General features: G+C 37.5%; 1 protein-coding gene across 1 annotated transcript; it reads left to right on the plus strand.

Annotated features, from left to right (window-relative positions):
• The first annotated feature begins 1,813 nt into the window (after positions 1-1,813).
• On the plus strand, positions 1,814-18,509 carry LOC116022986 (dnaJ homolog subfamily C GRV2). The gene is made up of 23 exons (XM_031263915.1): positions 1,814-2,790; positions 3,561-3,794; positions 3,907-3,994; positions 4,113-4,321; positions 5,701-5,802; positions 5,887-5,949; positions 6,177-8,420; positions 9,206-9,568; positions 9,863-10,003; positions 10,200-10,592; positions 10,718-11,212; positions 12,547-12,770; positions 12,855-13,199; positions 13,470-13,764; positions 13,962-14,408; positions 14,492-14,837; positions 14,913-15,256; positions 15,337-15,804; positions 15,958-16,082; positions 16,543-16,666; positions 17,043-17,111; positions 17,884-18,132; positions 18,222-18,509. The coding sequence occupies exons 1-22, from the start codon at positions 2,275-2,277 to the stop codon at positions 18,067-18,069; spliced, it is 7,821 nt and encodes a 2,606-aa protein (XP_031119775.1). The 5' UTR covers positions 1,814-2,274; the 3' UTR covers positions 18,070-18,132; positions 18,222-18,509.
• Positions 18,510-22,978: the final 4,469 nt, after the last annotated feature.

Here is a 22,978-nt window from a genome sequence, read left to right on the forward strand (position 1 = left end):
GTAATTTACTGTTTTTGTTTTTTCTGCGCTCGCTACTGTACAGATACGCATATAATAGCAGCATTTGATCGGGGGAATTTCAGTTNAACCTCTTGACCTCTTTCACAACCCCTTTTTCTTCTGTGTCTTTACGTCCTTATATATGAGAGTAGAAGAATAGTTCCGTTGGAGGGAAAACTATTCCGTTTGAAATTGGTCTCCCACGCCGAACATGGGTCTTTGCACAATTTCAGCATTTTTCATGGAGTAGTGGTCTTGTAACTTGAGCCTTTTGTTTTGTAGTGAATATTCCATATTCCACTTTCTTGAGTTCATGCTTCACTTGCTTCTTTTGGATAAAGTTACTCTTTTTATGTTCCCATCATTCCTTGTTTGGGGAATCTGACCACTTCAGGATTGGTGCACTTCTTGACCGTTTGTGGTGGAGGTCTGACGTGTCATCCACTTCCGTCCATTTTGAAACCTCCCGCTCAGCACCTCTTCAATATTTTATCTCCATGATATTCTTCTTCTCCAAACTTAGAGTATTTTATCTGCACATGTTGACTAACATTCAGCCTCTTGGAGAAGTGCCGGTTTATCGAGACCATAAAAGATGTCTCGACCACTTGATGTTTCAATCCCATGTATCGAGAGGTCTATCTCTCGAATATTCTTTACGTCTCGAACTCGATAGGTATATCGAGAGGTCCTTACCTCTCGAACTTGGCTTGTGTCTCGAGACTTAGTTGATGTCTCGTAGACCCTTATTCCTCCAGAGTTGTCTCGTGCCTGCTTCTGATCTATCTGTTTGCTTACAACACGAAAACTTCTAAGTTGTTCAAACAAGTTTACCTTAAGCTTAAATATTTCCCGAGTTGAGCTCAAATTACCCGGTTGTATTTTCGCTCTTAGTTTACTTATCGAACTTACATTGTTTTGCCTATGTATCGAGACTTGGGGATTCTTACTTAACAGTTGGTATCATCAAAACCTATTACATGATGTTCCTAACAATCATCACCGTCAGGTCTTATGTGAGAGCAGACAGAGTATGCTACAAGAGTAAAGATATGTTTTGCATGGGTAAACTAATGTTTAAAAGTAAAACCCAATAAGTTGATATCAAAATGCTACTTGATTGCATGTTTCAAATTTGAGCTTATTGGTGCTAATCAACTAAGGCAATGAGTCATTTATCAAACATCCATTTTAGCTTATTGACAAATTCATATATGTAAAGTTAGACAAATCAGTTAAAAATTAGTTGATTGATTATTTACCAAAAACCCCTTACTTCATTAGTTATTTGTGGATCGATAGACCTCGTTAAGAGTGTTGATAAAATAATGTTCCCCGCACGTGCTTAACTAACTAGTTTAGTAGTCAATATTTAGGAGAATATACTAATGTTTGAAATTCGACAAAGATATTGTGGGGATTATGCCCAAAATGAACAGGTTCCTTATGTGCACTGATATTTGACCTTGTTTGCTGAGTCACTACGTTACTGTGATTTACATCATTCCAAATGCTCTATCGGGTCGAGATGTAGGGGGCCCTTGAAATTAGGTGATTCAACCTTTTGGAGAAGAGTTAATAGAATAACGTTAATATGAGCAAATTTATACATAACATTAAGAAAATGTATATCTACCAAGTACCATCTAACATTGTAATATGTGGAAAATAATTAATATTTTGAAAAAAAAAGATAAAGATAAAGAGGAGAGAGCTTGAAAGTGAAAAAGTAGAAAGTTAAGGGGTGAATAAGTAAATAAAGTGGTTTAATGCCAAAATTGCTGTTTCGGGCATCAAAGCTGTAGATGCGGAAAGCTTCGTTCTAAAGCCCATTTCACATTTTTCACTCTTTCTCTGCTTCAATCTTTCATTCACTCTGATCAAACCCACACCCATACCCACCCGTATCGACACAATAACCTCTGGGGTCCGGGTCCCCCTTTTTGATCCAGCTCACTTCCTCTGTAATTTACTGTTTTTGTTTTTTCTGCGCTCGCTACTGTACAGATACGCATATAATAGCAGCATTTGATCGGGGGAATTTCAGTTCCAGATGAGTTTGGGAAATATCGCCGATGAGAGTTTAGGGTTTTGATTGGAGGGAGGGGTTTGAGAAAATTGTAGAGGAACACAACAAAATTCGAAGCGCTGGGTGCGAATCAGTCTCGGCCTACACCGTCGTCGGCCGGGCTGGCCGGTGGTTCGGGTCCAAGACCATGGTCTTTCCTCCGCCCTAGTCCACCTAAGCCTTACTCGCTTCAATACCTCCCGCAAATGGATCACGTCAGCCGCCACACCTCCGCCCCAGACCAACAGAATCAGCCTCCTCCTCCTCCTCCGCCTTCTTCTGCTGCTGCTGCTTCTTCTTCTCCGTCGGAATTGCCGGCGCCGTCCACCGTCCCTCATCATGCTTTGGAAGAGCAGGAGTACTTGGCCCGGTATATGGTGGTTAAGCATTCCTGGCGCGGGAAATACAAGAGGATCTTGTGCATATCTAATTACACTATTATTACTCTGGATCCCGGGACACTGTCCGTGACGAATTCTTATGATGTCGGGAGTGATTTTGACGGCGCGCAGCCTATACTTGGCAGGGATGATAATTCGAATGAGTTCAATATATGTGCGAGGACTGATGGTCGTGGGAAATTCAAGGCTTTCAAATTTTCATCCGCGTATAGGGCGAGCATTTTGACTGAGCTGCATAGGATTAGATGGAATAGGCTTGGTACGATTGGAGAGTTTCCTGTTTTGCATTTAAGGCGGAGAACTTCTCAGTGGGTTCCGTATGTAAGTTTTCTTCTCTTTAGCCTCTTTTATCTTTTTATGGTTTTAATCTAGAGCATGGCCTGCCAAACCCATGATATGTAGACTAATATATATAGCTATATACAGAGGACATATATAGTCCTGAAGTAAGTGATAGTCATTAAAGAAGGAACAGCTGAAGCAGTAGACCCAAGTTCTCTATGAACATGCCAATTTATTGAAAATAACATGTACGGTGACTCTCACTATCTGAAGTATTATGCATTTCTGTTCTTTGATAGGGAGTTATATTTGGGTTTCTTATATTCAGAGTTCCAGAATACATAGTTTAGCTGGTCTAGAGAATGGGTGTTACAGTGGCTCAGTAGCTGTATCTTTCTAGAGGGATGTATGGCATTTGGAGTTCTGTTGGTCTATAGGCATCATCTGGCATTGTTGAACCCCTTTCTAAGGGCTATTCTAAAAAATCCTTTGTGACTTGATTGCCCATTCTCAATGCTATTTACTAGGAGTAAAGAATGATAAAAAGATATGGAAAAGTCCAGGGTTATTCAATCTTCAAGGAACTCATTGCAGACCTTTTCTTCAGGGTCATAACTGTCACTAAACCTCTATTTTGTAGTTTCCTCAGCACTTAGCAGAATATTTTCATTTTGCTAATTGCTGCAAAGATGTCTGAAACTCATCATTGTGGAATTCTTGTCTTTGCAATGCTCTCTTGTCCTCATTCATTCATTCCTTCATTCTACTGGCTGAATAAGGTAGTCTAATGATGAATTTGTATTGTGCAGAAACTGAAAATTACGTATATAGGAGTTGAAATTACTGAATTAGAATCAGGAGATCTTCGCTGGTGCCTGGACTTTAGAGATATGGGTTCTCCTGCGATCATTCTTCTCTCTGATGTTTATGGGAAGAAAAATGCTGAACCTGGAGGTTTTGTTCTTTGTCCATTGTATGGAAGAAAATCTAAAGCTTTCCAGGCAGCTTCTGGGACTTCAAATGCTGCTATAACAGCAAATATTGTACGCAAAACCTTATGTTCAATGGCAGTTACATTATCTTTTTTCATAGTATTCCACACATTGTATTTGGTCTAAAGTGCTATTCACAAAGTTTTAAGTGTTTATTGTGCAGATTAAATCTGCTAAGTCTATGGTTGGAATTTCATTATCTGTGGACAGTTCTCAATCACTAACTCTATCTGAGTATATAAAGAGAAGGGGTAGGTTTTTGGAGAGATTTCCACACTTCTTTTCCCTCCAAGTTTTGTGCTATAGTTTTTCTTCGTTCAACTGATTATTTATGAAGTAGTTTACACTTTCAATTCATGTGAAATGCAGCAAAAGAGGCTGTTGGAGCAGAAGAAACTCCTCTTGGAGCTTGGTCAGTGATAAGGCTGCGCACTAGTGCTCATGGGACTGTAAATAGTCCTGGGGCCAGTTTGGTGGTTGGCCCTAAAGGAGGCCTTGGGGAACATGGTGATGCTGTATCTCGTCAACTTGTTCTCACAAAGGTCTCCCTTGTTGAAAGGCGGCCTGAGAACTATGAAGTAAGTTGGTGCCATATTTTTTGGTTTCAAAGAATGCTGCTTAAATGTAGCCTATATAATATGGTTTATATTTATTTGATAAGCATGCATTGATTCATATTTCATTGTACATGATAAACTAGAATATCAAACAAGATCAAGGCAAATGATGAAGGACCATTTGGTTTTTGCTTCAAAAACTTCTGCTTATTCTCTAATTAGACATTAATGCAATAATGCTGTTGTATGATTCTACGCTTCATTTTTATTTGGGATAAGGGTCAAATAGGCCCTTCAACTATAGGCCAAAGTGCAATTAGCCTCTTAAACTAAAAAAAGCTTCAATTAGACACTTAAACTTCTCATTTTTATGCAATTAAGTTAATTAACAGGTTACCTAGGTAATTTTTTTTTTTAATTTAAAAAATTAATTAAAATTAAAAAACATATTTTTAATTCAAATAAAGTAATTACATTAAAAAAACAAAAAAAAAACCTCCGGGATGGCTTCCCCGTCGTCCAGTTGGGCGGAGAAGCCAACCTGACTCCTCCGTCCAACTGGACAAAGAAGCTCGCCTGGCTCCATTGTCTAGTTGGACAGAGAAGCCGGCAATCTGTGGTTTTTTTTAAAGTTATTTTTTTATAAAAAAAATTCAATTTTACCTGTTATTACATTGAGTTTACTTGCAAAATGAACTAATTGCACAAATTTAAGAAATTATTGGTTAAATTGCATAAAAATGAAGAGATGAAGTGTCTAACTGGAGCTTTTCTTAGTTTAGGGGGTTAATTGCACTTTGGCCTATAGTTGAAGGGTCTATTTGACCCTTATCCTTTTTTATTTTTACTCTTCAAGTTACATATGGAAGCAATGCGGTTCTGCTTGTATTCCTGCGTGACCACCACTGTTTTTCTGATCTTAGTTCCCAAAGGAATTTCTACCTTTTGTTCCTTATGAGATGGTTTGTGTCTGGTCTTCCACTTTGCTCAGACTTCTTAAATTAATAATTTTGTTCATAGTTTTGATGTAATGTATATGACTTAATTAAATGTCGAAATCTTATCTCTGAAAGGGAGCTAAAGGCGACATATTATAAGATAGATGCAGAAAATCTGCATGCGTTTGGCTTAGGTAGAGTGCTGACATAGAAGGTCTATGGGAAAGCCTAGAATCCACTGACCTGAAAAGCAAAATGAAAAAGGAGGAAAAAGTTGAAGGTTTTCTGACTAGAATTTGTTTTATATAATATAAAACTAAGGTACTACAGATTCATGGACGTAGAATTTCACTAATGATGTTTGCGTTGATTAATGCATTAATATAGTTATGAGTGGTGCATAGCTGACAAGTATTTTTTGGCATTTATGTATAACACAAAAAAATTATTAAATGCTTGCAGGCTGTAATTGTTCGCCCTTTGTCTGCTGTTAGTGCACTTGTTCGATTTGCTGAGGAGCCCCAGATGTTTGCCATTGAATTCAATGATGGATGTCCTATTCATGTATGCCCATTTGGCTTTTGAAAGATAAATATTTTTCTTTTACATGTTAACTTTGACTTTTAATCTGTGTCATTACTGTTTCAGATCTATGCTAGCACATCTCGTGATAGCTTACTCGCAGCAGTTCGTGATGTGTTGCAAACAGAAGTAGGTATCTCTGCTCCTTCTTGGTTATTACTTGGTCTCTTTTTTGGCAAGGTGGATAAAGATCCAACTTTTTTTTGTTTCCATTCTCTTAAATATATTTCTACTTGGACACACATGTATGCACACTTGTTGGTTCCTGCCATAACTTTTTCTGAACTGGTTTGTTACTCTTGTACCTTGTAATATGTAAATTCATTATTCAGTCACATATTATTTGCTCTCTGCAGGGCCAATCTCCAGTACCTGTATTGCCACGGCTAACCATGCCTGGTCATCGAATTGATCCACCTTGTGGCAGAGTTCACTTACAATATCCTGCTACACATCGCTCTGTTGCTGACATGGAAACTGCAACCATGCATTTGAAACATTTGGCAGCAGCTGCAAAAGATGCAGTGGCTGAGGGAGGATCCATTCCTGGATCAAGAGCCAAATTGTGGCGTAGAATAAGAGAGTTTAATGCATGCATTCCATATGGTGGAGTGCCACATAATATTGAAGTACCTGAGGTCACATTAATGGCTCTGATCACAATGCTTCCAGCTGCTCCAAATCTTCCACCTGAGTCACCTCCTTTACCTCCTCCTTCTCCTAAAGCAGCTGCTACTGTGATGGGTTTCATTGCATGTTTGCGCAGGTTGCTAGGATCAAGGAGTGCTGCTTCTCATGTGATGTCTTTTCCGGCTGCAGTGGGACGAATAATGGGTCTCCTTCGAAATGGCTCTGAGGGTGTAGCTGGTGAAACTTCAGGGTTAATTGCTATACTTGTTGGTGGCGGTCCTGGGGAAACAAATGTACAAACAGACACAAAAGGAGAAAGGCATGCAACAGTAATGCATACTAAATCTGTGTTGTTTGCTCAACCAAGTAATCTTATAATCCTTGTGAACAGGATAAAGCCTATTTCTGTATCACCATTATTGTCAATGTCTATAGTTGAGGTTCTTGAGGCAATGATTTGTGAACCACACGGCGAGACAACTCAATATACAGTGTTTGTGGAATTATTACGTCTAGTAGCTGGGTTACGCCGTCGTCTGTTTGCCCTGTTTGGACATCCTGCAGAAAGTGTGCGCGAAGCGGTGGCTGTCATTATGCGTACAATTGCTGAAGAAGATGCTGTTGCAGCTGAATCTATGCGTGATGCTGCTTTACGAGATGGTGCATTGCTGAGGCATTTGTTGCATGCATTTTATCTTCCTGCTGGTGAGCGGCGCGAAGTCAGTCGGCAACTTGTGGCTCTTTGGGCTGATTCTTATCAACCTGCTCTTGATTTGTTATCTAGAGTTTTACCTCCTGGCCTTGTTGCGTATTTACACACAAGGTCTGCTACAAATTCAATGGAAGATTTATCTAATCAGGATGGCTCATTACTGAGCAGGAGACAGAGACGTCTTCTTCAGCAGAGGAGGATTCATCCTGGAAAGGGAATCACATCTAATGGGCATCCTTTGCCTTCTGTTAATAACTATGGAGTTGGTAATCAACCACAGCACACTAGTGCTGTTCCTTTCAGAAGTCAAGATGGTTATCAAAAGGCTGCTGTAGAACCGACTCCTGGACAGATGCCACCAATGCATTCTTCTGCAGGTAATGTAGGTGAAAGCATCCGAACTGAGGCATCCACTATAGGTCTCCTGCAAAATGAACAGTCTGCAGCTCTTTCTTCTGGTGATGCTCCTTCAACAAGTACATATGAATCAGTAGAACCGAATTCGGCAACTGCTGCTAGTTCTGATGCAAGCATGGTTTCTCAGAATGCAGGGCTTCCAGCTCCTGCTCAGGTAGTTGTAGAAGATGCAATGGTGGGATGTGGAAGGTTATTATTGAATTGGCCTGAGTTTTGGCGAGCCTTTAGCCTTGATCACAACCGTGCAGATTTAATTTGGAATGAGCGCACTCGGCAGGAATTAAGAGAAGCATTGCAGGCTGAGGTTCATAATCTAGATGTTGAGAAGGAACGCACAGAGGATATTGTACCTGGTGCTGCAACTCGAGAGTCAATGACAGTCCAAGATGGTGTGCCTCAAATTTCCTGGAACTACACTGAGTTCTCTGTTAGATATCCTAGCTTATCAAAAGAAGTTTGTGTCGGCCAGTATTATCTTCGCCTGTTGCTTGAGAGTGGTAGTAGTGGAAGAGCAGAAGATTTCCCCCTTCGTGATCCAGTTGCTTTCTTTAGAGCTCTGTATCATCGCTTCCTTTGTGATGCAGATACAGGCCTTACTGTAGATGGTGCTATTCCAGATGAAATGGGTGCCTCTGATAATTGGTGTGATATGGGAAGGTTGGATGGTTTTGGAGGAGTGGGAGGCTCCTCAGTTAGGGAGCTTTGTGCGCGGGCAATGGCAATTGTATATGAGCAGCACTACAGCACTGTAGGTCCATTTGAAGGTGCTGCACACATTACAGTGCTCTTGGATAGGACTGATGATAGAGCTCTACGACACCGTCTTCTTCTTCTCCTCAAGGTTTATACGAATTACTTTATTCTCCCTCTTGATTTTGTGCTTCAAATACTACTGTGCTTGCTAATGTGAATATGCAAAGGTAATGCGCGGTCATTTTTTCCTGCTAAATGTGTCAGTTTTGGAATTTTTAAGGATGCATCTATAGCATGGTGGTTAATTAAGTATAGCATCTGAAACTAAATCTTGAGAGGCAGTTGGGAGTTGCCTCCATTAAAAAGTTATAAAACATAGAAGCTGTGGTAAAAATCTGCTCTCTCCTTCTCTTTGTTAAAGTCGAAAAATAAAAATGAAAAAGTTCTAAACAATGTGCCTTCCCTTCCTTGCTTGCATTGTTTGTGCTATTCTGGTTGGTAGTGATAATTGTTGTCCCTACTACTACCAGAGGCAAAGCCAAATAATTTGAGTGTTTAAGTGTTCGCCGTGAAACAATGAACTTACTGCACACTATGCTCTTCTGTTTAAAATAGAAAAAATAAGGAAACTAGGAAAAGTTAAAAAACAATGTGCTTCTCTGTTGTCTCCATGGGTTGTTTTGTATGCTGGATGATAGTTGTTTTTGTGTCTACTCATGGTAAAAATGAGCTCCAAGAGTTATGAAACCTTTCTCTTAATTTTGTCAAGTGAGACTTGAGAGTTTGAAATTATATTTGGGACCTTTCTTTTTCCTTCAAATTTTGATATATTGCATTGCTTTTATTTGCTCTATGCTGAAATGACTTTGGTAACTTTAATTTGACCTGGGGCTGTTTTTTTTTTCTGAATGAAGTACTTTTCTCTTTTTGCAGGTATTGATGAACGTTTTGTCCAATATAGAGGCATGTGTATTGGTTGGTGGTTGTGTACTAGCTGTTGATCTGCTAACTGTAGTTCATGAAGCTTCAGAGAGAACTGCTATACCTTTGCAGTCTAACTTAATAGCTGCTACTGCTTTTATGGAGCCATTGAAGGAATGGATGTATGTTAACAAGGATGGTGCACAAGTTGGACCAGTGGAGAAGGATGCTATTAGAAGATTCTGGTCAAAGAAGGAAATAGATTGGACCACAAAGTGTTGGGCTTCTGGGATGACTGATTGGAAACGACTGCGAGATATTCGTGAGCTTAGATGGGCACTTGCTGTCCGAGTACCTGTTCTCACTCCAACCCAGGTAACCTATGATTGATACAATATTGCTCTTGTTCATTGTAGAGAGCTGTATGTTATAGATTTTTTCTTCTGGATGTGTGTGGGCATGATTTATGTACATGCATGCTTGCATATAGACATACTTACATCTGTACACACACACATTATATTTATCTAGTACAAGTAATTTAATCTGAAGCCTTAAGTATATTAGTATGGCTCTATTTTATGGCTTTACTTATGCATCATTGCATATCTTGAAGCAGCTAACTTAATAATTCCTTGTCATTTTGTTCAATTTTTTTTGACATTCCAGGTTGGAGATGCAGCATTATCCATATTGCATAGCATGGTGGCTGCACACTCAGACATAGATGATGCTGGGGAGATAGTCACACCAACACCCAGGGTCAAGCGGATCTTATCAAGCCCAAGGTGTCTTCCCCATATTGCACAGGTTTTATTCATTTTCTCATCAATCTTTTTCTTATCGAAGTTGTTTCTGATGTGGATTTACATTTTGAGCTCTATTTTTTACAACTGTTGTCTGTGTTTGCTTCCTCATGTTTTGAGGCCATTGCTGTCTTGAATGGTAAAAACTGATATAGGAATGTTCATTTTATTTTATTTTATTTCCAAAATGTGGTTTGTAGGCCATGCTTTCTGGTGAGCCAAGTGTTGTAGAGAGTGCTGCTGCTTTGTTGAAGGCTGTTGTTACTAGGAATCCAAAAGCAATGATAAAACTGTACAATACTGGAGCTTTCTATTTTGCACTAGCATATCCTGGATCCAATCTCCTTTCAATTGCTCATCTCTTCTCAGTGACTCATGTTCACCAAGCTTTTCATGGTGGGGAAGAAGCAGCACTGTCCTCTTCTTTGCCTTTGGCAAAACGCAGTGTTTTGGGTGGACTTTTACCTGAATCCTTGCTTTATGTATTGGAACGTAGTGGTCCAGCTGCATTTGCTGCAGCAATGGTTTCTGATTCTGATACTCCTGAGATCATCTGGACACACAAAATGCGAGCTGAAAATCTTATCCGTCAGGTAGATTCAAATACTTAATTGGAGAAGATGCGAAAATGCTTGCTTTTGTGACAAACACTCATTTTACTTTATGATGGTTCCCCAGTTCACCACTGCTAAGCTAAATTTGCGGTCACTCTGTGCAGGTTCTGCAGCACCTTGGTGATTTTCCCCAGAAACTATCCCAACATTGTCATTCTCTATATGACTATGCTCCAATGCCACCAGTGACGTACCCAGAACTGAAAGATGAAATGTGGTGCCACCGCTATTATCTTCGGAATTTATGTGATGAGGTTCGATTTCCTAATTGGCCTATTGTTGAACATGTTGAATTTCTGCAGTCATTGCTGGTCATGTGGCGCGAAGAGTTAACACGTAGGCCCATGGATCTTTCTGAAGAAGAGGCTTGTAAAATATTGGAGATTTCCCTAGATGAGGTATCACGAGATGCTGCTGCTAAGAAACAATCCTTTGAGAATTTACATGAGATTCCTAATATCTCAAAACAGATTGAGAACATTGATGAAGAGAAGCTCAAGCGCCAATACAGAAAACTTGCAATGAAATATCATCCAGATAAAAATCCTGAAGGGAGGGAAAAGTTTCTGGCTGTGCAGAAAGCCTATGAGAGATTGCAGGTTGGCACTTTCTCATGGTTTACACTAACCAATAGTTATTTTTGCTAACTTTAAAAACCTTAACTTTAAATCTGGAGGGAAGTTGAATACTGGGATCTGATGAATGATGAAACTATCAATTTTACCCAAGTATCCCTATAAAATCTCTTTATACTAGAAATTCACACAACACTTCATATCTTGAGAAGTCATTGGTATTCAAACATTTCAAATTTGATGATGGCCTAGTTCCTATTTATGAAATAGAAGTTCTATGAGGAATAAAATAGAGGAATATCAAAATACTAAGAAAACACCTAAAATTTGAGGAAAATATAGAAAGCTACTATGAGACAATCATAATAGTTCATAGGCCATAGAATATTATGACAGAGTAAATTACTTGGCAAAGAAATATAGGCTATAATAAATTTCTTCTACCTCACAGTTTTCTTTTCCTTTTTTGGGGAAATTGCATTTTTTTGGTCCTTGAGTTATGCACAACTAGTTGTTTAAGTCTTTGAATGTTCACTTTTGTAAATATAGTCCCCCTACAATGTTGGTTTTTTTTTGTTCTTTACACTAATGTCTCCGCATTTTTTGTTTGCCTTTGGGCTTAACTTCTCCAAAATTGCACTCAACCTTGACCAGTTTAGGGATTGTTTGGTGGAGGCAAATGGAAGACAAAGGCAAAGGACAAAAAACCAACATTGAGGGCTAAAAACACAATATTGTGACATAACTAAGGACTATAATTAAAAAGTAGACCAATAGGGACTGAAATGACTAATTGTGCACAACTTGGGACAAAAAAATGCACTAATCCTTTTTTTTTTTTTTTTTTCCCTTCTCCTAACCAGTAGTTTCTATGCTCAAGTTGTATAGTGTTTTTGTTTGAATTGTAACTTCTCTTGCAGCTCATGGCTCATGCACTTCAATGCTGGTGCTTTTGACCTATTTATTAGATTGTGTGTTTTTGACAAACTAACAAAATGCTTTGAAACATATTGTATATAATAATCAAATTAAAAATTCATATATTTCCTTTAGTTAAGCTAAAGCTTCCGACACTGCCTCTGGTTATATTGAAAACATATTTCGCTCATCAAGTTTATTTGGCATTCTAGAATATGTATTCTAAAGATGTGTGGCTTAGGTTTTCACTGTTAGCTCCTGAGTTCAAGCCTTGGAAACAACACTTTGAATACAAAGTTTGTGTATATCCCTTGCAGAATTCAGGTCTTTTTATTCACTGGGTCAGACCTTTTATGTTGCTATTTGCTTGTTATGGATGGCTAATTTATACCTTTTGTCTCCGCTCTCCAACTTATGAGTTGATCATCATCTTTTGCTAGGCTACAATGCAAGGGCTTCAAGGCCCGCAACCTTGGAGGTTATTGCTTTTACTGAAGGGACAGTGCATTTTATATAGACGCTATGGGAATGTATTGGAGCCATTTAAATATGCTGGCTACCCTATGCTATTAAATGCAATAACAGTAGATAATGATGAAAGCAATTTTCTTTCATCTGATCGAACACCGCTTCTTGTTGCAGCCTCAGAACTGATATGGCTGACGTAAGTACCATGCTAGCTATTGACTTTGTGCCATCTCTGCTTTCCTTCAAGTTTCACAAATGAGTATTTTGAACTTTGATTTAGGTGTGCATCTTCTTCACTGAATGGTGAAGAGTTAGTAAGAGATGGTGGAATAAAACTACTTGCGAATCTTCTTTCCCGTTGCATGTGTGTAGTTCAACCATCTACCTCTGCAAGTGAACCATCAACTGTCATCATTACAAATGTGATGCAAACGTTTTCAGTTTTAAGTCGTTTCGAGAGTGCCAGAGCTGAAATTCTTGAATATTCTGGACTAGTTGATGATATTGTACATTGCACTGAACTTGAGCTCGTTCCAGCTGCTGTTGATGCTGCTCTTCAGACCATTGCTCATGTCTCGGTGGACTGTGTCTTTCAAGATGCCTTACTTAAAGCTGGGGTCTTGTGGTAAGATAAATTTTTGGCCTAGGTGGAGCTTATTATAAAAGAGCTTTTCTGAAAAGCTTCAATTGTGAAGCTTCTTGAAAAGGGTCTTTTGCCTCTCATTTGGCTATAAAAGCATTTGTATTGGCATAGCTTATGTTTTTCTGGAGTAGATAAGCTCCAATAAGCTGTAGGCCAGACAAGCACTCAGTAGTTATGTTATCTGGGTTACACATTATTTTACCTATGGTCATGGAATACGGAACTGATGTTATGGTGTTGACTTTGCTTTAGGTATCTATTACCGCTGTTGCTTCAGTATGATTCAACTGCTGAGGAATCAGATACGTCAGAAGCCCATGGTGTTGGTGAAAGTGTTCAGATTGCCAAGAATTTGCATGCTAAACAGGCAGCTCAGGCATTATCAAGGCTTAGTGGTTTGGCTACTGGTGAGAATCCGACTCCCTATAATGAGGCTGCAGCTGATGCCCTTAAAGCTCTTCTGACACCAAAACTTGCAAGTATGTTGAAAGATCAATCACCCAAAGACTTACTATCTAAACTAAATACGAACTTGGAGAATCCTGAGGTAATTGCTATAGATCTTGTGACTGTATTTAATGCCCAAAATGGATTTTCTCCATTAGTCCATTCAACAAATTTCATTAAATGAATGTCATTTAGATTGCCTCTGAGAGACTTCAGGTGGCATGAAATTTCCATTTGGAACCTAATCCTTAATTAGTTACACTGTACTTCTGATGTGCCTTTTATTCCCGATTGTAGATCATATGGAACTCTTCAACGCGAGCAGAACTATTAAAATTTGTTGATCAGCAGCGTGCAAGCCAGGGACCTGATGGTTCATATGACTTGAAAGATTCACATTCCTTTGCATATGAAATACTGTCAAAAGAACTGTTTGTTGGACATGTGTACTTGAGAGTCTATAATGATCAACCAGATTATGAAGTCAGTGAACCCGAGGCATTCTCTGTTGCTCTTGTTGATTTCATATCATGTCTAGTCAGTAGCCAGGTTGCTGTAGGGTCAAATGTTCCTCTGAGTTCCCCATCCCCTAAGACACCTGAGTTTGAAATTGATGAAACAAATGAATTATCTGATGAGCAGAACTTGCCTGAAAATAATCCTTCATCACCCTCTGGTGGGAAAGTGATGAAAGAGGAATTTGAATTAATTAAGAATCTTCAGTTTGCTCTGGTTGCCCTTCAGGTACAAGTTTCAATTATTTGCTTTATGGTAAGATATATTAATATTAATTTGGGATTTATAATATTTTTATTTCCTTTTCCCAGCATCTGTTGACTGGAAAACCGGATTTGGCATCAGTTTTTGCTGCAAAAGAAAAGTTATTACCACTTTTTGAGTGCTTCTCTGTTCGTATTGCTTCGGCAACCAATATTCCTCAACTTTGTTTAAGTGTGCTTTCACGATTGACGACACATGCTCCCTGCTTGAAGGCAATTGTTGCTGATGATTCTAGTCTTCTCCTTTTATTGCAAATGCTACACTCCTCACCAAATTGCCGTGAAGGAGCTCTCCATGTTCTTTATGCTTTAGCAAGCACGCCAGAGCTTGCATGGTCAGCAGCCAAGCATGGTGGAGTGGTCTACATTCTAGAACTACTCCTTCCTTTGCAAAGTAAGTTGTTGTTTTTGGCTTCTCATCCATGTTGAAAATCCCACTGTATTTACAATGTCAAATGATATTCTGCAGAAGAAGTTCCTCTACAGCAAAGAGCGGCAGCTGCCTCATTACTGGGGAAGCTTGTTGGGCAGCCAATGCATGGTCCTAGAGTGGCAATAACGCTGGCTAGGTTTCTGCCTGATGGCCTGGTATCTGTCATCAGGGATGGACCTGGTGAAGCCGTTGTGAGTGCGCTTGATCAAACAACAGAGACTCCAGAACTTGTGTGGACCCCAGCAATGGCTGCTTCATTGTCTGCTCAAGTTGCAACCATGGCATCTGACCTACATCGTGAACAGATGAAAGGTCGTGTTGTTGATTGGGATGTACCTGAGCAGGCATCTGGCCATCAGGATATGAGAGACGAACCCCAGGTGTTGTTTGGTTTAGGCCTTATTGTGAATTGTTGAGCAATGTTTTTTCTGTTTTTGACTAAAATCTCTTTGCACTGCAGGTTGGGGGAATCTATGTTAGGTTATTCCTAAAGGATCCAAAGTTTCCTCTTAGAAATCCAAAGAGATTTTTGGAAGGACTACTAGATCAATATCTATCATCCATTGCTGCCACACACTATGATGCCCAATCTGTTGACCCTGAACTCCCTCTGCTTTTATCTGCAGCATTGGTGTCCTTATTACGAGTACACCCTGCTCTTGCAGATCATGTTGGATATCTTGGATATGTGCCCAAACTTGTGTCTGCAGTGGCATATGAAAGCAGAAGAGAAACTATGGCATTTGAAGAGGTGAAAGATGCTGATCATTCGAATGAAGCATATGAACCAGCAGATGGTTCTGCAAAGCTCCCATCACCAACTCCACAAGAGCTTGTGCGTCTTAGTTGCTTACGAGTCTTGCATCAACTTGCAGCTAGTACAACATGTGCCGAAGCTATGGCTGCAACTAGTGCAGGAACACCCCAGGTATATTTACTAATATAGAACTCCAAACGGATCCAGTGTTTTTGGTTTATTTGAGTTTAGCTGGTTAGGGCATTCTTTTGCATTTTTTTGTGTTTACAATGTGCGTTTGGTAGGTCGCTTTTGAATTTTGAAATTTAATATTATCTTCATCAGGTTGTTCCTCTCTTGATGAAAGCCATTGGATGGCAAGGTGGAAGCATACTGGCCCTTGAAACGCTAAAACGTGTGGTTAGTGCAGGAAATCGAGCAAGGGATGCTTTGGTTGCTCAAGGACTCAAGTGAGTATATGCTCTATGGATTCTCAATGATATGAACTGCTAGATTTTTCATGCGTATGCCTTAACCTATCTCATCTTCATGTGCATTACTATGTTTTTGTATTATACTTGCTGCTTCTGGAAATAGGTATGAAATGCCAGGTAACTCTGTATGGCAAACATAAAAATTGATATTCATGCCATTATTGCATTTAGTGACATATTTCCTGTTAAGTAAATTATTTAATTTGTAGATTGACATCAGGTTTACAATAGGTTTATGCTTGACCAAATTAGGATTGGAGACATGTTTCACATGTAACCACTGATAGTATTCACATGTAACCACTGATAGCATTCACATGTAACCACTGATAGCATAATACTTAAATACAAATTGTATTGCCAATTCTTCAAAGTGTTATAGTTATGTTGCTCTTCCAGCTTGTTTGGTTATTGATAAGCTATTCAATCCCTTCAGGGCTGGCCTTGTTGATATACTTCTTGCTCTTCTTGATTGGAGAGCGGGGGGAAGAAATGGACTATGCTCTCAGATGAAGTGGAATGAGTCTGAAGCATCCATCGGCCGAGTACTTGCAATTGAGGTGCGTAGATTTAGATAGTAGGATTGCATCTGTATGGTTCATGGTCCATTTGAATTGTAGAAATGTCCATACCTATTTCCTCACAAATGGGTATCTCTTCTCTAAGATATTCATGCATTTTTGTGTTTCTGATTTCTGGTCCCATAAGTGGGTCTTATATTATTTGTAGAAGATGGATCATTTTCTCTTTCATGGACCACATTTTTAACTTGCTTGTAGTACTGAGACCATATGTTACTGCTTTTTCTTTTTGAGTATATTAATACAATCCATATTTTTGTTCACTCCATTGCAACTACACTTTTAATCTTGTATACAGCAATTTCCCTAGTGCAGCTCATGCCTTTTAAGTTTATGCTGTTTTGTGTATATCCAGGTTTTGCATGCCTTTGCAGCGGAAGGGGCACATTGTATGAAAGTACGGGACATACTAAATGCCTCTGATGTAAGTGATTCGAGCATGCTAGTTTTTATTCCCTCCCACATTTCTCAGTTTCTCGAGATCTCGACTTCTTGTTGCTTGTTTTCACTTTTCAAAGGTTTAGAGAGTTTCACAGGAATTATAATTTGTGTTCATAAATGTCAACTGAACGGAATATAAAAATGATTGTCATATGGTCTCAATCAGCTCATTAATCAATCACTTTGGAGTTTTTGTTTTTCCTCATAATATGAACTAATTTTCCGTGCATCATACACTGCAGTACTGAGCCCCTCTAACATAGAAGTATACAGCGCATAATATCACTGTTCAGCACTAGAATACTTTCCTTATGCCTTTCCAATAAATGCTTCCAAGTTAGCGGCTAAAGCCATGTTCTAGTTTTCATTTGTTTGGGTGTATGTATGCACAAGCCTCTTCTATTTTTCACCTTGGAGAGGTTATGGTGTTGCGGTCTCTTGCAGATGGTGATGGTGGCCATGCACCTCTCCCTCCATATTTGTTCTATTGCCGGCCTCTTCCATTTTTTAGAAGAGTGCTGATGAGTTTGAAGGCTGAAATGGACATCATGTGATATTGTGTTTGTCCTCTAGGGATAATATCCTTCACAAACTTCCCTCTTTTTGATAAAACTTGTGCGTGCAGTGCTGCCTATTTTGATCACCTTTTATATATTACATTTGATTATTTCTTAATTCCTTGATTAATAGAGGTTTGATTAAGTTGAGTATGGCTGATTTTCATGCTGTCTATGATTTGATTGATTATATCATAGGTGTGGAGTGCATACAAAAATCAGAAACACGATCTTTTCCTTCCTTCAAATGCTCAATCTGCTGCTGCTGGAGTTGCTGGTCTTATTGAGAATTCCTCATCAAGGCTCACATATGCACTCACTGCTCCCCCAAGTGCTCAATCCAGACCTCCTGCCATAGCTTCATCTGAATCAAACGGGGATTGAAGCACGACGACAGCAGTTACTTCATCATAATGACTCACTCAATTGCTTGCTCGAAAATTAAAGGTACGACTACTTGGCTTTGATTTGATTGATCGCCTAAATCTCCACTGACAAAAAGAACACTGAAAAGATTTTAATTTCTCCTGTTGCAGCATCCATAAATGAACACAGTTTGTATAGAAGAATTTTGTACAGTCTAGTCTCTCAATGTGTCTGTTTCACGTTCCAGAAGTAGTCCAAATTGAAGGGTTTGGTGCAACCTTTCCTGTTTATTATTTTTTTTTTGGTGATGTAAAGAGAAATTGTGATCTGTAAATCACATGCCTATGCTTGTAAGAAATAGGTGCAGTGATGGGTGGATGGATGGATGGATGTTATTGTTTTCTGCGAGTTGCAAATTTTCTACTAATAATGGAGCCTTTTTTTTTTTTTTGGGGTGAGATATGGCTGTTCTTCAATTCTTCAAAAGAACCGCTTGAGATGCTAATTTCACTTTTGTACCACGTGCCAGCCTGTCTTCACAATTATGGTACATTTAATTAAAAAAAATCTAATTTCAGCCGTTGATGCTAAATTAAGCCTCACAATGTTTTTTTTTTCTTTCTTTTTTTTGGCAAAAGTGTCAAATATGTCTATCTACTATTTGTAAGTGTTCAATTAACTCCTTAGTCTAAAATAAAATTGACGCACCTTAAGCACACAGACTACACACCTTAAGAACGAAAATCACACATCTTATATATATATATATATATATTGCCAGCCACATCAGCTTAATCGGAAGTCATGTCATCAAAATAAGATGAAACTTGAAAAAAAAATGATAAATTTGTAAGTGTTCAATTAACTCCTTACGCACCTTAAGCACACAGACCACACACCTTAAGAACGAAAATCACACACCTTATATATATATTGCCAGCCACATCAGCTTAATCGGAAGCCATGTCATCAAAATAAGATGAAACTTGAAAAAAAAAATGATAAATGTAAAATTTTAGGAAGTTTATGTATCAAATTAGCACTTATTTTAGACTAGGAGTTAATTGAACACTTGTGAGTAGTAGATAGACCTATTTGATCTTTTTTTTTTCTTTTTCTTTTTTCATTTTTTTTTGAATACTACTAACTCTATTAGAATGCAGTATCCCGAGGCTCGAACCCACCACCTCCCGTATAAAGGGAAGGGTTTGATGCCACTGGACTACAAAGTCCTTGGCTTGATTTTATATTTAATTTATGATTTTGTATTTTTATTTACGTACTCCCTCTGTCCCAGTTTATGTTTCAAGTTCAGTTAACGAGGCTTGACTGGAGTTATTTAAAATTTAATTTTTCAGAATATTAAGTTTAGAATTGGTATGCAAAATTTATGTATTTAGAAACTATATTGAAAGTACTATTAAACACAAAATTCAAATTTAGAAATTATAAGAAAATGCTAATATAAATAATTAAAGAAAAAAGAGTTGATTTGACCAATTAATAATAAGTAGGGCAGATAAAATGAGATAGGAGTAGTATTAAATTTGTAGTTTAATTTAAATTTCGTAGAGATATTTTTATTTAATTACGAGTTTAATTGTTTGAATTAAATTTATATATTATATTTTATAAAATTAAAATATATTTTATTTTGTAATTTATTAAATTATATCTATAATCGAAATTAGAAATTATAATTATAAAGTTGAAATTATTAATTATAAAAAAGTAAATAAAATAATAGATGATGTGTAGGAGTGAGAAAGAGTAGGGCCCACAAAATGGGGAGTAAAGAGGAGAAGGATTGAAGAGAAAATGACTTATACTACATGTAACCCCAAATTTTATTCCTCCTTTTTATTCCATGATGTGACAAATAAGGATTGAATATTTTAATCATGTGGTCCCAGAATAAGTGTCTACATACAAAATTTGTGAGAGTGAGTAGAAGTTGGGAGTAAAAAATAGGAGTCTATGTAGTATCTTTCAAAGAAAATAATAGGAGAGGAGATTAGAGAGTGATGTGAAAGAGTTGGGCCTACAAAATGGGAAGAAAAGGGGTGAACCATTGTGGATGCCCTAATAACACTTATTATTATTATTATTATTATTATTATTATTATTATTATTATTATTATTATTATTTTCAAATTGAAGAATTTCATATGAAATACTAATAAGTTTATAAATTGATGGAAATTTTATAGAGTTGAGGGTGAAATTGATTCATATAAAATTTTATAAAAGATGAAATTGAATTGATGCTTTAAATCATAGGGTCTAGTTTGTAGTTACGGACAAAATAATTAAGAAGAACAAAATATGACGTTTTCCTTTGAAGTCCTTGTGTTGCAACTTAGAAAATTGAATTGTGACAGTTGCATTCGATGATGAGGCATGATTGCAATCAGCATTTGATGATTTCAGGAAAAGAAAAAAAAATTAAGTAGTAAAGGTTGATATTAAGCTAAGTAGCAAAGTTGTGATGTCATGATGAGAACAATTATGTTTGTATTAGAGTTCACAAAATATAACTGTAGGAATACAAGAGTATATATACAAGAGAATCATAAGTAAACTAGGACTGAGAATCATAAGTAAACTATGACTGAGACTTATAGTATGACTCTATTATGTAGAGTCCTAATAGTCATAGTATATGATTGCAATCAGCATTTTCAAAGAATTTTCAGATAGAAGTGGTGTTTGATGATTTCAGGAAGAAAAAAAAAACTTAGGGTGTGTTTGGTTGGGGGGTTTAGGCATAAGGTATGGGTATCAAAGTGATTGTTAGTGTTTGGTTGATAGGTTTTGTGAATGCTACTATGGGTTTGGAATACCCCATTAATGGCAAAACCCATACCCTTATTAAATAAGGGTTTCATCTTCCTTCATCATTTCTTCCCCAACTATTAATAATCATTCCCATTCCACCCAACTACCAAACATGCTAAATACTTTCACCAAAACCCATTACCCTTACCAAGTATTTGATACCCATTCCGATTCCGATTCCCATGTGCGAACCAAACGCACCCTTAGTAAAGTTGTGATTTCTGCACTCCAATTCAAAATTGAAAATGAGTTGTGATGCTTGTATGCAGTTTTTGCCACAGAAGAGTTCATTAGAGTTGAACAAGATACGCCATAGATGTAACCATTTATGCATAATAAAACGTCCGAGCCACTTCGCTATGCATCTCCGAGGTTAGCTTTATCATTTTCCAAAATTTGTAGAATTTTTTGAAACCTACGTAACACTAGTGATATAAAAATCATAAAATTTTCTACAACATTTTAGAATCCATAGGGTTCTATAGAATTTTAAGGAGGGTTCTAGATATAAAATTATAGCCATAGAATCAAAGTAGATCTCTACATGTCTATTAAGGGTGTGGAATGGTATAAATATCCTTCAAGGGCTTATTTTGTAACAACCCCAACAATAGCAGTCTAATAATTAAGTTCTTAGTAAAGAACACGAAACGTCGTTAGCACCTACTCAGTTCTTATTTACAAACTTATAATGTATTCAACTTATTTAGTCTGACAATGTATGTCATTCTTACTTACAACCCTATTTGGTTTGATAATGTATCCATCATACTTACAAATACATTTGATCTTATTGTTTAGAGTTTAAAGTTTAATACACTAATATGGGTTGGTGCAAAAAAAAAAAAAAAAAAATATCATTTGCCCCTACAACTGCCCATAGTATATTACAAAAAAATACCATCTGCTTCTGAACTTGCCGAGGTCCGGATGCAAATGGTTTGGTTAACTATCTGCATTTGTGGGCACAGATTGTCTGACCAATGGCATTTACGTCAGGTCGCATGACCAATCAGGTCAGAACAACTCCGGACGCAAATAGTTCCCAACTCCAGAGGGAAATAGTTCTCAATTCTGGAGGCAAATGAGCTGTTTTGTACAAGTGTCATAGAATCTTCTACGACATTTACCCATACTATTTATAGAATTTTAAAGAAGGTTCTAGATATAGAATTATAACCGTACAATTAAAGTAGGTCTCTACTGTCTATTAAGTAGATGGAATGGTATAAATATCTCTCAAGGAGCTCATTTTTGTACAAAAATGACAATAACAATTTAAGAATCCAAGTTCCCAATAAAGCTTAAAGTCACGAAAAGTAGTTAGCACCCTACTTTTTTTTTTTGGGATAAGGGTCAAATAGACCCTTCAACTATAGGCTAAAGTGCAATTAGCCCCTTAAACTAACAAAAGCTCCAATTAGACCCTTCATCTCTTCACTTTTATTACATCTAGGTAACTGGTATTTTTTTTTTTTAAATTTAAAATATTAAATTAAATAATAAATATATTTTTAACTCAAATAAATTAATAAATTTATTATTTAAAAAAAAAAGAAAAAAACCTCCGGCGACCTTGATCTGATTACAGTTAGTAGTGAAGGAAATTGGCCTCATTTGGGTTGGGACTTGGGATACTAGTTTTGATCCTCTAGAAAGGTTTCTTTAATTTTGTTCAATAAAGTGAAGAAAGAAATGGAGTGGGAGAAGCAGAAAGAAAAGCAGCAAGCGGAAACGAGCAATGGAAGTCTTCCGCAAGCAAATCGCCGTCTATGCCACCATTTGCGAGCAGGTGAGAGCAATGGAATCCGGCGGTTTTTATATTTTATTTTAAATTATTATTTTTTAAAAAAATCACTTTTACCTGTTATTAACTTGCCTTTACCTACAAATTGAGCTAATTGCACAAATTTAAGAAGTTATAGGCTTAATTGCATTATTGCATTAAAGTGAAGAGATGAAGGGCCTAATTGGAGCTTTTATTAGTTTATGGGGCTAATTGCATTTTGACTTATAGTTTAAAGGTCTATTTGACCCTTATCCCTTTTTTTTTTAAAGCAGTTAGCACCATACTTAGTTCTTACTTACA

The sequence above is a fragment of the Ipomoea triloba genome, chromosome 1 (genome assembly GCF_003576645.1).
Source record: "Ipomoea triloba cultivar NCNSP0323 chromosome 1, ASM357664v1".
In the NCBI taxonomy this organism is placed as follows: Eukaryota; Viridiplantae; Streptophyta; class Magnoliopsida; order Solanales; family Convolvulaceae; genus Ipomoea; species Ipomoea triloba.

What these genes read in the sequence shown, in the direction of transcription:
- LOC116022986 (XM_031263915.1), top strand. Translation starts at nt 2,275, where the DNA reads ATGGATCACGTCAGCCGCCACACCTCCGCCCCAGACCAACAGAATCAG. An exon ending in CTTCTCAGTGGGTTCCGTAT is followed by an intron (nt 2,791 to 3,560) that starts GTAAGTTTTCTT and finishes TGTATTGTGCAG; the next exon opens with AAACTGAAAATTACGTATAT. An exon ending in TCAGAACTGATATGGCTGAC is followed by an intron (nt 12,771 to 12,854) that starts GTAAGTACCATG and finishes ACTTTGATTTAG; the next exon opens with GTGTGCATCTTCTTCACTGA.